We start from the raw sequence: 12,654 nt of genomic DNA, 5'->3' as shown, positions 1-12,654 counted from the left end.
TCAGGGAGGCCCTGTTAGGGGTTTTTGGGATAAGGGATAACAGGAAAAATAATTTTAGGGATAAGGGATAACGGGAAAAATAGTTAAGGGATAAGGGATAACAGGATTAGTTTAAGGGATAATTAAAAACAAGCTCTGTGACTTCCGGGCTCTGTTTTTAGCACACTCAACTTGCCTTTTTTACACTTTTGCTGAAATTTTTTTACACCCTTGATCGGTTATCGGTCGTAACGAGACAGTTTAAGCAACACTTTGAACCCAAGAGCACCGTTTTTGTCCCGGATATGCCTGGGGTGAGAGACCACATTGAATTTCTTGATTTCGAACTGCCTCGTACAGAAGTGGTCAGTGTTTCCTTTCTTTTTTGTTAACCATCATTCAACCCCCTCCCCCAATTCCCCCAACTTCCACCCCCCCCCCCCCCAAAAAAAAAAAAAATAATAATAATAAATATCTCATGGACACTGGCAGATCGCAAAGAAGCGTTGATGGTTCATCTTTTTTTCACGTTCCTCAGCTAAGGTTAACCACGACATCGACATCTTTTCTTTTACTTTCAAATACCGTGAATATTTCTAGTTATCTTAGGGAATGGCCTGAAAGGGATGTAATAATGGCTGTCTTAGCTAAAAACGTCTTTTTCACTCTTGATAATCATTAGAAATACGACTTCACTTTTCTGTACGGTGATAACTCCACCAAAGATACTTTTAGGGATAACGCTGGTGATACTTTTCGGGATAAGGGATAACTGTGCTTCGAATTAAAGGGATAAGGGATAACTGAACCCCCCTAACAGGGCCTCATCAGGAAGCTTTAAATATCCCGATACCCCAAGAAGGACACAAATCGCTTTCCATGCATAAATTGAACTGACATGACTTTGTCACCAAGTTGAAGAAGAAAGTATGGTTACCGTAATTGACTCGTAAGATGTGCAATACCTCTGGTCTAAGTGATAAATTTATACCCCAGAACGAGTTCTGAAAAACTCGCAGATTTTCTGTGTTCTTTAACAAATTGAAACCTACGTGCAGAATGCAGAATTATTCTAAGGTGAATGTAATGAACTCTCCATTGTATATTTTTTTGTTGAATCTTCCTACAAGACTTTTTAAATCCTTTTGAATATTTGCCAAGATACCCCCCCCCCCCCCCCCCGCTAAGCACATCTTTATACAATTTTATGGATCTATCAAAAAGGTTCCTTACTTTAATTTTTATTCCTTTTCTCTTTTTTTAGCATTGTCATTCCGTTTTACCACCCTTGGGATGCAGGGCAACTCTGGACCGATATCAACGGCTGGCTACGCCAACACGTCTCTTCATGGGACAGTAACACTTAACCAAGGGATACAAATCTGGACAGTGCCATTCACCGCCTTATATACGTTAACTGTAGCAGGGGCTTCGGGCGGAGACTCACTTACCAGTGGGGGATACGGTGCAATTATAGGTGGGGAGGTACGACTTACCGAGGGAATTAAACTTCACCTTCTAATCGGCCAGAAAGGCCTTAACGGAAGTTCCGGAGCGGGAGGGGGTGGGGGCACGTTTGTTGCTTTCAGTGATAATACGCTTCTTGCGGTAGCTGGTGGTGGGGGTGGGGGAAGCAATCAGATTACGGCAATGAATGGGGACAACGGCCAAACAAGCAGGAATGGGAGCGTGTATGGTGGCGCAAATGGTCTGGGTGGGTCAGTTTGCGCTACTGAGATAAACGACGCAGGGGGCGGGGGTGGTTTTAAAGGAGATGGAAAGTGTAGTTTTAAAATAACGTGTACCTTTCCTCGCTCATGTGACCAGGCCGGGAAGTCCTTTTTTAATGGTGGTATGGGAGGCACGGGAGATGGAGTTGGTGGATTTGGTGGGGGTGGCGCGGCATACAAATCTTTCCCAGGGGGTGGAGGTGGATACTCTGGAGGTGGTGTGCACGCCTCATCATATGGTGCGCAGGGTGGAGGGGGTGGGTCCTATTACACTGATGTGTTATTACCAAGTAATGAAGTGAATACTGCTGACGGATACGTGCTGATAGATTTCGATGGCAGCTCAGTAAATTAGAACAGAAAGAGATGCGTGCCTTCTTATTTTATTGCTGTTCCGAGTTCATTGTTACATGTAAAAACAACGCACCAGGCAAGCCAATAGAGAATTCCGTTTGTGCAAGTCCTGTTCTTGAGTAATAATTGTGGTCTAAATCTGAGGACGGGCGGATTTGAACGCGAAGCGAGTGCGGGAAAAGGCAGGTTTGATTTCTATTCCCACCTTAGGACAAAACCGCTCATCATAGAGGCTACATCTTGGACAAAACTTACACAGTGGTCAAACGCAAAAATCGCATGCCCTTCAGCTCAGACTAATAGGCAAATGCATTTTATCCATTCTCTTTCTGTGAGGAGTGGTTTTAGCTCATCCTGAATCTTTTTCATCTTTTTTATACCATAACATTGAAGGATAAGTAAGCTGGTAGCCGAATTGGTACAATTCGAGTAGTATCTCAAGGGTTTTGTCCAAGATTAGTACCTGCAACGAGATCCCGCACAACCACCTGTCCTGCAGACACTCAGAGTGCCGTCGTAGGTAAAAACTGTTATAAGTTCTTATAGACGTAAACAACGAGTGGCAGCTGGTATTTTCACCCATACTTCCATTTTTCGGTCACTGAATTTCTTAAGGTTTTCTTAATGTTGGATTAGACACGATCCTCCAAGTCGCTCGTTTAATTAACAATTTCTATATACAAAAAAAAAAAAAAAAAATGGGACGAAAAAGCGAAGGCAAGCTCGAGTTTTCCGTATCGGCAGATAGTTGGCGAGGGACCAAGCACCGGGCCAACTATCAAAAGTCGACCAGAGACCGATCTATGCAAAAAAGTTCAGTGAAAGTGTTTTATTTATAGTGTTTGTTTGTGATTTCGGCAATTTTACTTGCGCTCTTTCAGGGCAGTCTTTCGAAAATAAGGTCGCCCTTGCGTAGCCAATCAAGTTGCGAGTTTGACTAATAGTCGGTAACTGGGTTATACTTATGCTCGGTCGTTGAATTATTGTAAGAAAGTATTTTTTAGAGATGTATTGTAACATATTTGTTTTTGTGTGTTCTAAAACAAAATAGATTAAAGGAAAAAAATCAATGCATCGCCAAGGAAGGAAGTCTGTACCATGCCATGTACCTTCATAACTAACAATAAAAGAAATAAATATAAATCAGACCATTCGTTTGTCAGGCAAATAACTTGCAATGTATTTCCGACGCAAAAATTGGTGCGAGTGTCTCTCATCTCTTGAACTTTTACTACATGTACGCTCCAACGAAATCATCACTTGTATTGGGACGGTATACACACATGCACAGGTTAATAGAGAGCGGTCTCTTGTGCTCAACAAGAGGCAAACATCTACTTTTTGGTCACATAAAATCTGCTTATATGAAACCCAAATACTATCGTTAAGTAGCTTGTCTGTTTGGTCGACATCAGTCCCCTTCTAGAGCTAGCTTCTTCTTTGCGAGGTGCTATTCGTTTGGGTCAAGTCAAGGGAACCGGATGAAACTTCTCAAGTACATTTTCATATGATTTTTTTGTAACAACAGACGTTCGTCTGTGCACGTTTGTTCTTGCTCACACTCAATATGTACAGTTGTTTGATGCAAACCAGCGCAAGCCCGTGTAAGCTCCCTCCCAGTGCCTCGCTTCTTTCCTGGGACGGGAGTAGCAACCAGTAAACCCTGCGCGCGTAGTAGACGCAGAGAAAAAAGAAGAAAGGAGAAGGAAGCGCTTCCTGTTAGATTCCTTCATCCCTTTCTGCACAAGCGGGCCAGCAAGGTGGTTATTTCCGCTGATTCAGTGGTTCTCGCGTAAGGGACATCGACACTGCAATCTCGGAATTGAGATGTGTGCAAACGAACCGTCACGCGAGTGTTCACGTGCTATCACCGTGTAAATTCACACATGGCCTAAGCCTACCAGTAGTTGATGATTGTTATTGTTCCTGGTGTATCCGGTGAGGCTGTGATTAGCTTGGTATCATCAGCCCACATTAGGTGCAGTAATGTTGGGTTTCGGTGCAGCACGCTCAACAGTTTACCTTCCTGTGGGGCAAAATTAGAATAATACTTGCAGTTCAATGAGATTGCTATCAAAGTAATATTTAAAATAGTCAAATGCCTTAAACTTTTCAAACTTTCTTTTCCCTGCTACGCTCTTAGATTTCCCCACAAACCTTAACATCCCAGACTGCGATGCGTTTCCGGTCTCCACCGGAAATAAGTCGATATCCTGAGAGACACAGACAACGGACAACGCCGATATGCTCTTCCAAAGTGTGAAGCAAAACACCTGGATATCAAACAAGTATTTGTCATTTAAAAATGACAGTCGACTCAAAGCATAAAAAGAAACGATGGTATATGATACGTTACATAGAAAAAAAAGGAAGATTTAATTTTAATCAGTTAGTGATATTAATTTTAGAAGGCAAACCCATGACCTTTTTCACGCTGGTCGTACGTTCTACTGCCGAGTTGGGTCACATTACAGGATTCAAATGTGGGAAAAATCCATCCCACATACGGCTAGCTTTATTTTGAATTCGTCATTAAGTATGAATGTGTAGAAGAAAGCGATTAGTTTAAACAGTGTGAATGCACAGGTCAGTGTGAAAAAGGACTGTAGTTGCTGTAGTGTGGTTGGACTGCTGGTGATCAACAACCTAAGCAGAAGTCTCTACAGAGACAAGTGAAAAGTTGTTTGTCAGTCGATGATGACATACGTCTGTTCTATTAAGGCTGATTAGTTAGATTTGCCTTGATGTTATTGGCTGAAGGACTCGTATAAGGTTCGTCAACAGTGTTCGGTCAGTCCTTGTACAGTAAGTCTGTTAATAAATTATGTTACATTGTATAGGTATGATTGGTGGAAATACAAAAAAGATGGCAGCCATTGGCGCAAACCATCGCGAGATGTCACATACCTTGATGACTCCATAGTCGTACGGTACTGTCTGCCGAGCCAGACGCGATGACGTCGTCATTAAACTGCAAACAGTACTGAAAAAAAAAAGTACAAGGGTTTTCAATGAAATTGGTTGAGCTTCTCATATACTATCAGCGTAATAACTGGAATTTCTTCAACTGGAAGTACTTTTGCGAGACTTCAGTTAAACAGTTCGATTATTCGCTCTCAATTTCTATGAGTTCGACCTGCGACTATCACCTGGTAGAAATTTCAAGCGCATAATCTAACTGTAAAAGATATCGTTTTACAAGAAGAAAACTTTGCAATATTTTCAAGTAATTTGAGCCAAACTAAACTAGGCGAGCCTTGCTATTTTGAAACAGTATTATTACGATCTTTCTCATCGTTAGTCAACCTCTCTTTTTGTTCTTCACATTACAACTTCACGCCGGTTTAAGTGTGTCAAACCAAACCAATATCACTGGGTCTGGGCACGTTCTTTAGCTTCCCAAAGACGTGCTTATGATTCTTCTGCGGAAAGATTGTCTCAACACGTACCACTTCTCCTGTGTGTCCAACCAAAGAATACGTGTTGTCTCCTGTGTGAGCGTCCCAGATCTTAATCAACCCATCACCACCTCCGCTAACTATCTTCTTGTCGTTAAAGTCACAGCAGTATACAGCTGTTCATCAAAAGAAATCCAATCGTTACGATCCAACGTATTTGTTGTTACCAAGTTTCTTAAAGGTGTGAGCTGCAGGAGCTTATGGTACGTGCACTGGACTCCGGATCCTGCCTTCCGGGTTCAAGCCCTGGCCGAGGTTATTGTGTTGTGTTGTTGGTCAGGAAACTTTACTCTCATTAGTCATAGTACCTCCCTCTCCATCCAGGTGTATAAATGGGTACGGGCGAATTCAATGCTGGGGCTTGGGGGTAAACCTGCCATGGAGAAATATCCCATGAGAGGGGGGGGGGGGCTGCCTGATGGGACACAGGCTTGAAAGCAGACTAAGTTACTAAAAGAGCACAAGTCATTTTACAACAGCGAACAGGAAAACGGTTCCAGCTGGCAGAATCCAGGCTATGTCAAGACATTATTTTTCATACTTTTTCAATTCCGTTTAATCAAACTCGTCAGAAGATTCCAATTCCAGTTTCAAGAGTGAAACTGAACTCACAGTACTGTTAATAAAATCGCCACAAATCGAAAGCATTACAAATCAACCCGCCTTCGCCAAGCTCTTGCCCTTTTAACATTCTTTAATTTTTGGTTTCTTAAGCCAATAAGCCATTCAATACTTCAGTATTACGGGCATACAGGGGTCGTACTTTCCAGACTTTGAACTGGTAATAATATACATGTAAGCTCTAAATCACGCAGCGTACCTTCCGTGTGACCTCTCAGAGTCAACAGACAGGTGCCTGACTTAACGTTCCACATCCGTATGGTTTCATCCCATGACGTAGTAATCACGAGGTCATCACGTCTAACCAGTACCTTGAAATTAACGTTTACATGGGTTCAGCCAAGTTTAACGTACACTCCCCATAAACGGGACCGGCCAATTTCCCACTTCAGGGTAAACGCTATAAGTCAAGTAACGTAATTGGTTCATCAAATAAGTCTTGCCTTGCGGACACCCCGTTATTACGGACAAAATCCAGATCCCCGACGCTATAGAGGTTTAGAGGTTTGACTGAAAATGAAACCCTCTGTTACGGACTCTCGCTGTTACGGAATTACGGACACTTTCGAGGTACCAACATAACAGTTTATATCATTGTTTTTGACTCTCGATAAAGCGGACACCACGAACTTTTCATATAACATTATTACGTAAAACTGCAGTCTGTCTGGTCTGTCGTTTGTTATTTGTAAAAACACACTTTAAAAGGCTTTTGGATTATTTATTTTGCATAAATTCCTTTAGTAACTGTACAAAAGACTTTTAGCCTATCCCCGCAAGACTCCCCCAGCCCTCACCCCCCATACCCAACGACAGCTTGGCAGTTTCGCCACTGTTTTGATACGTTTGTCACAGACTATATTATTTAACGTATGTTAACGGCACTTTTTTTCCTCACACCCCGCTATTACGGACTCTTGCTATTACGGACACAAAACGATGCCCCGAGCGTGTCCGCTATAATGTAAATGAGAGATGAGTGTAAGCTGAACAAAGGTATTCGTTTCTAAAGAAACTGTCGTGCTGTGTCGGCTGGCAAATGAAATACTTAGTTAGTTAACTCAGCTGTAAGTTGGTAAACTAAGGTAAATACACCACCGGGGCGACTTTTTGTTAAGCTCACGTTTCGAGCGTCAGCCCTTCGTCGGAGCAAAGGGACTCACGGCTTCCACTGCCGCATTACTTCTCTTTTAGTTTGCACACATTTTCCTAAATGAGGATATTCAAAGTTCAATTTGTCCAGTCCGCAATGAGCGACAAAAGTCCAAGTCTTGCAGATAGCAAATCCAACATTGTTTCGGAGGGAGGGGGTAATATCGAACGGGTGAGCGGTAAATTTGTCCAAGGTACTCAAAAAGTGCCGAGTTTTTTTTCCTTTTTTCCTTTGTTTCCCAAACACTACATATTTGGATGTGAAGGAAAAGAAGGACGAGGGAGGAGAAACTTCTTGCTTCAAAAAGGGGGTGGTGGGGATATTAGAGGATTTACATTGTACGGTACTGACAAAAGTGATTTCTAATCACAGGTAATAACAAAGTAGCAAGCTCCAAGAAAAAAAAGGAAAACAAATCTGACGATGTGACGGGATTTGAAACATCGAACAGAGAAAGAACGAGATAGTCAGTAGACGATACTTCTAAATTACAATTGTAATAACAAAACAATTATTTATGTTACCTGTATTTCATCTGAATGGCCAGTCATTGTGTGGATCAGCTTACCAGTGTCAGAATTCCACACACGGACAGTTCTAGAACAATACAAATCACATTTAGACACTGTAGTTGCAACGTAACAAAGAAGGGTAAATTAAAGAGTTGGGTAGCAACTTTTACATGGTCACACGTGAATGGTTTGCTACCCTTTAAGAGAACAATAGAACAAACAACAGGAACAATGTCCCTAGCCACAAGTTAAAAACAATAGCACAATAGAAGACCAGTAGAATTACAAGCTACACTAAGCGTACTGAAATCAAAAATGTAATGGCATTACTCACAGATCAGTAGAAGCGCTTACAATTGTACTTCCATCAAAAGATACATGCTCTACACCACCAGTGTGGCCTTGAAATGACCTGCAATACACAGATTCACTTCATTGTATAGCCTGCATAACAGAAACAGGAGAATACAATTTAAGGGTGCAAAGTTTGGGGATGCATGTTGTCTGCTGCACCTCAGGGCTCCTGCCACCCAGGAACCCAGGCCCTATCTATACTCCTGTGCCTACTATGTTGGCTACAAAGCCCAAAGATTCCGTTTCATGAACTATATGGTAAAGTTACAGACTATGTCCAAAATTAAATTCTAAAAATTTTAAATTGAATTAAAATTTAACTTGGATTGAGAACTAGTGGTAACCACAAGTTAGAAAGTGCGGGCCAAGATGCACTTATAGAGTCTTGTGTTTAAGATGTGGGCAATAATTGGAGGTACTGGTGAAAGCGTGCATAATTTTAGATTGCAAAATACTTTCATGTTTCACGGCAATTATTCTATTAAACAGGTCGCAAAATTTCTCAGACATTGTTGGTAAATCACTGCACAAAAGACAATTATTTCTAGTAACGTGTCACGCAAGGAATGCATGATTTTATCGTTTTCTATTGTCCTGAACCCATCAGAGTTGTTTTATGATTGACAGTTTTGCAAAGTGTAATAGGGCAAGCGATGAGAATCAAGATGTGATCTTAGCTCCGTCATTAAACACGCTATGTTGTCAGTGTTGGAATCATTCATTTTGCTGTGGTTTATCTGATACCAGCACAGCAAATTTTCTCAACAGCAAAGCCTAAACAACGTCTGCAAAACATAAGTTTGCAATCTTTCATGTGACAGAAGCCTTCATCTTATGTGACAAACTGTTGAGATTGACACATTTTTGCATTGTAATCGTTCTTGAAAAGCAGATTTTCAACTTCCAGAACTGCGACAAACTGTCGTGATTGATACATTTTTCACATTCTGATCATTCTTGGTGGAAGAAGAAATTTTCTAACTTCCAGATTGAGCTCAAGCCTGATAATAAATGTGGTGCACATGCTCGGTACGTACCGGCAGTGTAATCTGCTGGTCACTGTCAAGATTTAGGGCTGCGGGCCTCTCTTGGGACCGCAACACTAGGGCAGTTTAAAAATATTTTTCCAATGGCATGCATGGCTAACCTTATTGGATAGCATCATAGACCTGCAAGGTACAGTGTATGCCAAGAGCTACAGTACAGTCTTCTGTACCAATTTCTCACCTCAGATACTATCCAACATTAAATTGCATTTATTTATTATTCATCATTGGAGAGAGTGAAAAGATGGTTTTAGTCATGATGGCAGCTATAATATGAATGCATTCATCAATCAAACCTGAGGCATCGTCCAGACTTAAGATCAAATAGCCTGATTACAGCATCAGCACAGCCAGTTACACAGAGAGAATCCTGCAACAGATCGATACAATCTGCTTAATATACACTGTCTACTTTTTTTTTCTCTGAAGAAAACCTCAAGCTGTGCTCGTAGAATAATTACAGGGTGCCCAAAGGCTTGTATGTAAGAAATCTTTGGTTCCCAGCACTTAAAAGCTTTCATGGTTACCGTATCAAAGTACACAAGTCACCCAAAGACAAAAGTAACTCGCCTGTGGCACCCGGGCACTGCTAGAACACAGCTATGAACCTTTAAAGGTTTTTCCTAATTCATTCACCTTTTAAGAGCCATATATTTCAACTTTTGAGTCTGAATGAGACAGTTTAAATAAAAACTCACCCAAAGTTTTCTGAATCATTTTTTCATCTTAGCCATCCTCGTTACTTTTTAGGTTTGACTACAGTAAACTATTCAGTTGTACATGAAAGGAAAGGAGAAGCCACGAGCCAAGCGGCCCACATTGCCAGAGCTTATCCCGGTTTCCGTAGCATTAAGTGGCTAGGAATATTTCTACTCCCCCCTGAATGGGATGCTAGTCCATTGCAGGTTCCCCCCCAGCATTATGTCGCCGGTACCCATTTATACACCTGGGTGGAAAGAGGCACAATGAGAGTAAAGTGTCTTGCCCAAGAACACAACACAAGTGACCCCGGCCGGGGCTCGAACTCGGACCGCTCAATCCGGAGTCCGGCGCACTAACCATTTGGCTACCACGCCTCCCACATTCAGTACATGTATGTTCCTAAATAGTATTTCCTTATAATATGATAAAATAATTTTAAACACCAAATTACCAAATGAATCCAGATTACCAAATATCAGCATATCTATTTTATTTTTGATTACCGTAATTAAATCACCTTCAGTTCCACACATCTCACTGAATCAGTGTGTGGGGAGTCCAACACTAGAACACACTGAGCTGTTTTAACATCCCATACACGCACAGTGTTATCTGATGAACCAGACACAATGGTACTACCTGGAAAAATAATAATTATTAATAAATTAGTAAACACTTGAAAAAAAATTAATATTTATGACAATTTGCAAACATGTTGACAAAAAACAAATTAAGGCCAACTGGAGGAAAATCTGTATTGAGAACGGCAGGGTTGTCAGTGAGTTTTTGAGTAGCAGGTTCCATCCAAAAAGTAGGGGGATATGAAACACTCAGAACTTGATAACACACACTCAGAACTGACCTACTAATATTCCAAGTAGCCGGCGCAGTATTCGGAACAGTCGGTGAAATGCGCCGGTTGCCGGCTTATTTTGACAACCCTGGAACGGCACCCACAGACTGCTTTAGAGAGTTAGTACTTACTGTCAATGATCTCAAAATGAAAGTCATAGAAAGCACATTGAGTAAGGAGTTAATGTACACATGTATTTGAAGTCAAATGTGGTCCACAGGTTTGACACCAAGGATCTGCATTTTTGGTTTTTTTAATTTGGCACACAGGGACACCCAATGCAAGGCAATCAAAAGTCATACTAAATTCAACTAGAAGAAATAATAAAGTGGAGGCTTGACCATACTGTATTAAATATACATGAATGATGAATGTCAGCCGGTTTGAATTTAGATACTATAGGTTCTACAGATCTTGGGAATAAAATAGTACAACTCACAAGATGTAATTACCATCACATTTCATGCAGGTGATAGGTTCTTTGTGTCCTCTCAGAAGTGGTGCTACAGAGTATCGACCTTGTGCCCAATTCCTGTCAAGTGATAGGGCCCGAATATAGATGCTCTTCCATCGGCAGGTAACAGGCCTTAGAGAGATTTCATCTGTTGATGGTATGTTAGAACTTTGAGAGGCAGGCATATGAGGCGTTTGAAGAAGATCTTCACCAAACCTGTCCCATCCTTGTTGCACACAATGACTATACCTACAAATGATTCATTATTAATTTTGTGAGTAAAATAGTTATCCTTTGAGCAACAGTTTCGGTTGCTACACATGCATGTATATATAACACATACTCTTAACATGTACAGAACATGTTAAAATATAAATAACGAGTACCAAAAATAAAAACAAAAACATACCAAATTGCATTATGATTCGACCTTTCCCTCCACAATTTATTACACTGTGCAACACGACACAGTGATGTCACCGGAAGAAATGAGAAGATCCGTTCTGCCAACTCCTTTGGAAGAGATGCCACAAAGTCTACAGCAAGGAGTGGTTTTAACTCATTGTAAAGCAACCTTAACTGCAGTGGCTGAAAAAAAAGTTATACCGAAAACAGATGTTTTAATTTGCAACTGGACTACAATGCTGTGCTCTAAGAAAACTTACAAGGAGCCTAAAGGTTCCAAACTATGAGATCCAGGGTGCCCAGCATAAAGCTTATAGGAAAGAAATAAGATTCTCTGGTCACCTAAAGACAAAAGTTAGTCGCCTGAGGCACCCGGGCACCCTTAGAGCACAGCCCTGGACTAATAATGACCTTTAGATAGCAGTGGGAGTATGAGATCAAGTACGAGTACAACTTTTGGAATTCAGTCAAGTTATATTCCCAGAGCCCTTTCTCCTCTCTCCTTTTGCTGACCAGCAGAATAAGAGACTATCAGTACCAGATTGTTGGGAAACAATCTGGTACCACCCCCCCCCCCCCACTTCCCAGGCCCCCTACCCCAACACCCCAACTCAATTCTTTCCATCGCTTTTCTAAGGAATGTGACCTTTCATTGTACATACATGGCGATCGAATTGTATAATCTGAACTTCAGTTGATTTATTAGTTAACTGATTAAAACAAATCAGTACAGATTAACACAAAACAGCTGAAAAACGTTAAATGCAAACCTGGCACTTGAGAAGGATTTGTTTTAACACCTCGTTTTGCTGGTCTCGGGTGAAATCTTGAAAAGTGTTAACAAACACTTTTGCCTTCTCATCAAAGCTCATTCTTTTTAGTGCAGCTCGTATAAACAGAGGTACATTTCCATCGAAATTTCTGTCACGAGTTCTGTTCTGTCACGTAAATAACCAAAATCCCGCCATTGAGCCCGCGCTACACAATTTTTCTCAGTCACGTGGTAACATCGACGATGTAAATCGGGTCAGCA

General features: G+C 41.3%; 2 protein-coding genes across 2 annotated transcripts in view; one reads left to right on the top strand and one right to left on the bottom strand.

Annotated features, from left to right (window-relative positions):
- Window positions 1-2,729, top strand: part of LOC144649759 (uncharacterized) — a 32,816-nt gene extending 30,087 nt beyond the window's left edge. Inside the window, exon 3 of the mRNA XM_078509342.1 lies at window positions 1,244-2,729. Coding sequence (XP_078365468.1) covers window positions 1,244-2,064 — 821 coding nt within the window. The 3' untranslated portion in view covers window positions 2,065-2,729. The remainder of the gene's footprint in view (window positions 1-1,243) is intronic.
- A 55-nt stretch (window positions 2,730-2,784) lies between these two features.
- On the bottom strand, window positions 2,785-12,639 carry LOC144649757 (uncharacterized). The gene is made up of 12 exons (XM_078509338.1): window positions 12,392-12,639; window positions 11,626-11,804; window positions 11,215-11,465; window positions 10,427-10,548; window positions 9,504-9,577; window positions 8,142-8,219; window positions 7,820-7,892; window positions 6,342-6,453; window positions 5,513-5,637; window positions 4,971-5,046; window positions 4,221-4,336; window positions 2,785-4,089 (listed from the first exon to the last, which is right to left on the bottom strand). The coding sequence occupies exons 1-12, from the start codon at window positions 12,491-12,493 to the stop codon at window positions 3,961-3,963; spliced, it is 1,437 nt and encodes a 478-aa protein (XP_078365464.1). The 5' UTR covers window positions 12,494-12,639; the 3' UTR covers window positions 2,785-3,960.
- Between the last annotated feature and the right edge of the window lie 15 nt (window positions 12,640-12,654).

This window comes from Oculina patagonica, chromosome 4 (assembly GCF_052425735.1).
Source record: "Oculina patagonica isolate OP01 chromosome 4, crgOcupat, whole genome shotgun sequence".
NCBI lineage: Eukaryota > Metazoa > Cnidaria > Anthozoa > Scleractinia > Oculinidae > Oculina > Oculina patagonica.
The sequence above is the reverse complement of the archived record's forward strand: the minus strand, read 5'-3'. Positions and strand labels throughout refer to the sequence as shown.

What these genes read in the sequence shown, in the direction of transcription:
- LOC144649757 (XM_078509338.1), bottom strand. Translation starts at nt 12,493, where the DNA reads ATGAGCTTTGATGAGAAGGCAAAAGTGTTTGTTAACACTTTTCAAGAT. An exon ending in GCCATTCAGATGAAATACAG is followed by an intron (nt 6,454 to 7,819) that starts GTAACATAAATA and finishes GTTAATTTCAAG; the next exon opens with GTACTGGTTAGACGTGATGA. An exon ending in TCTGAGAGGTCACACGGAAG is followed by an intron (nt 5,638 to 6,341) that starts GTACGCTGCGTG and finishes TTTGATGAACAG; the next exon opens with CTGTATACTGCTGTGACTTT.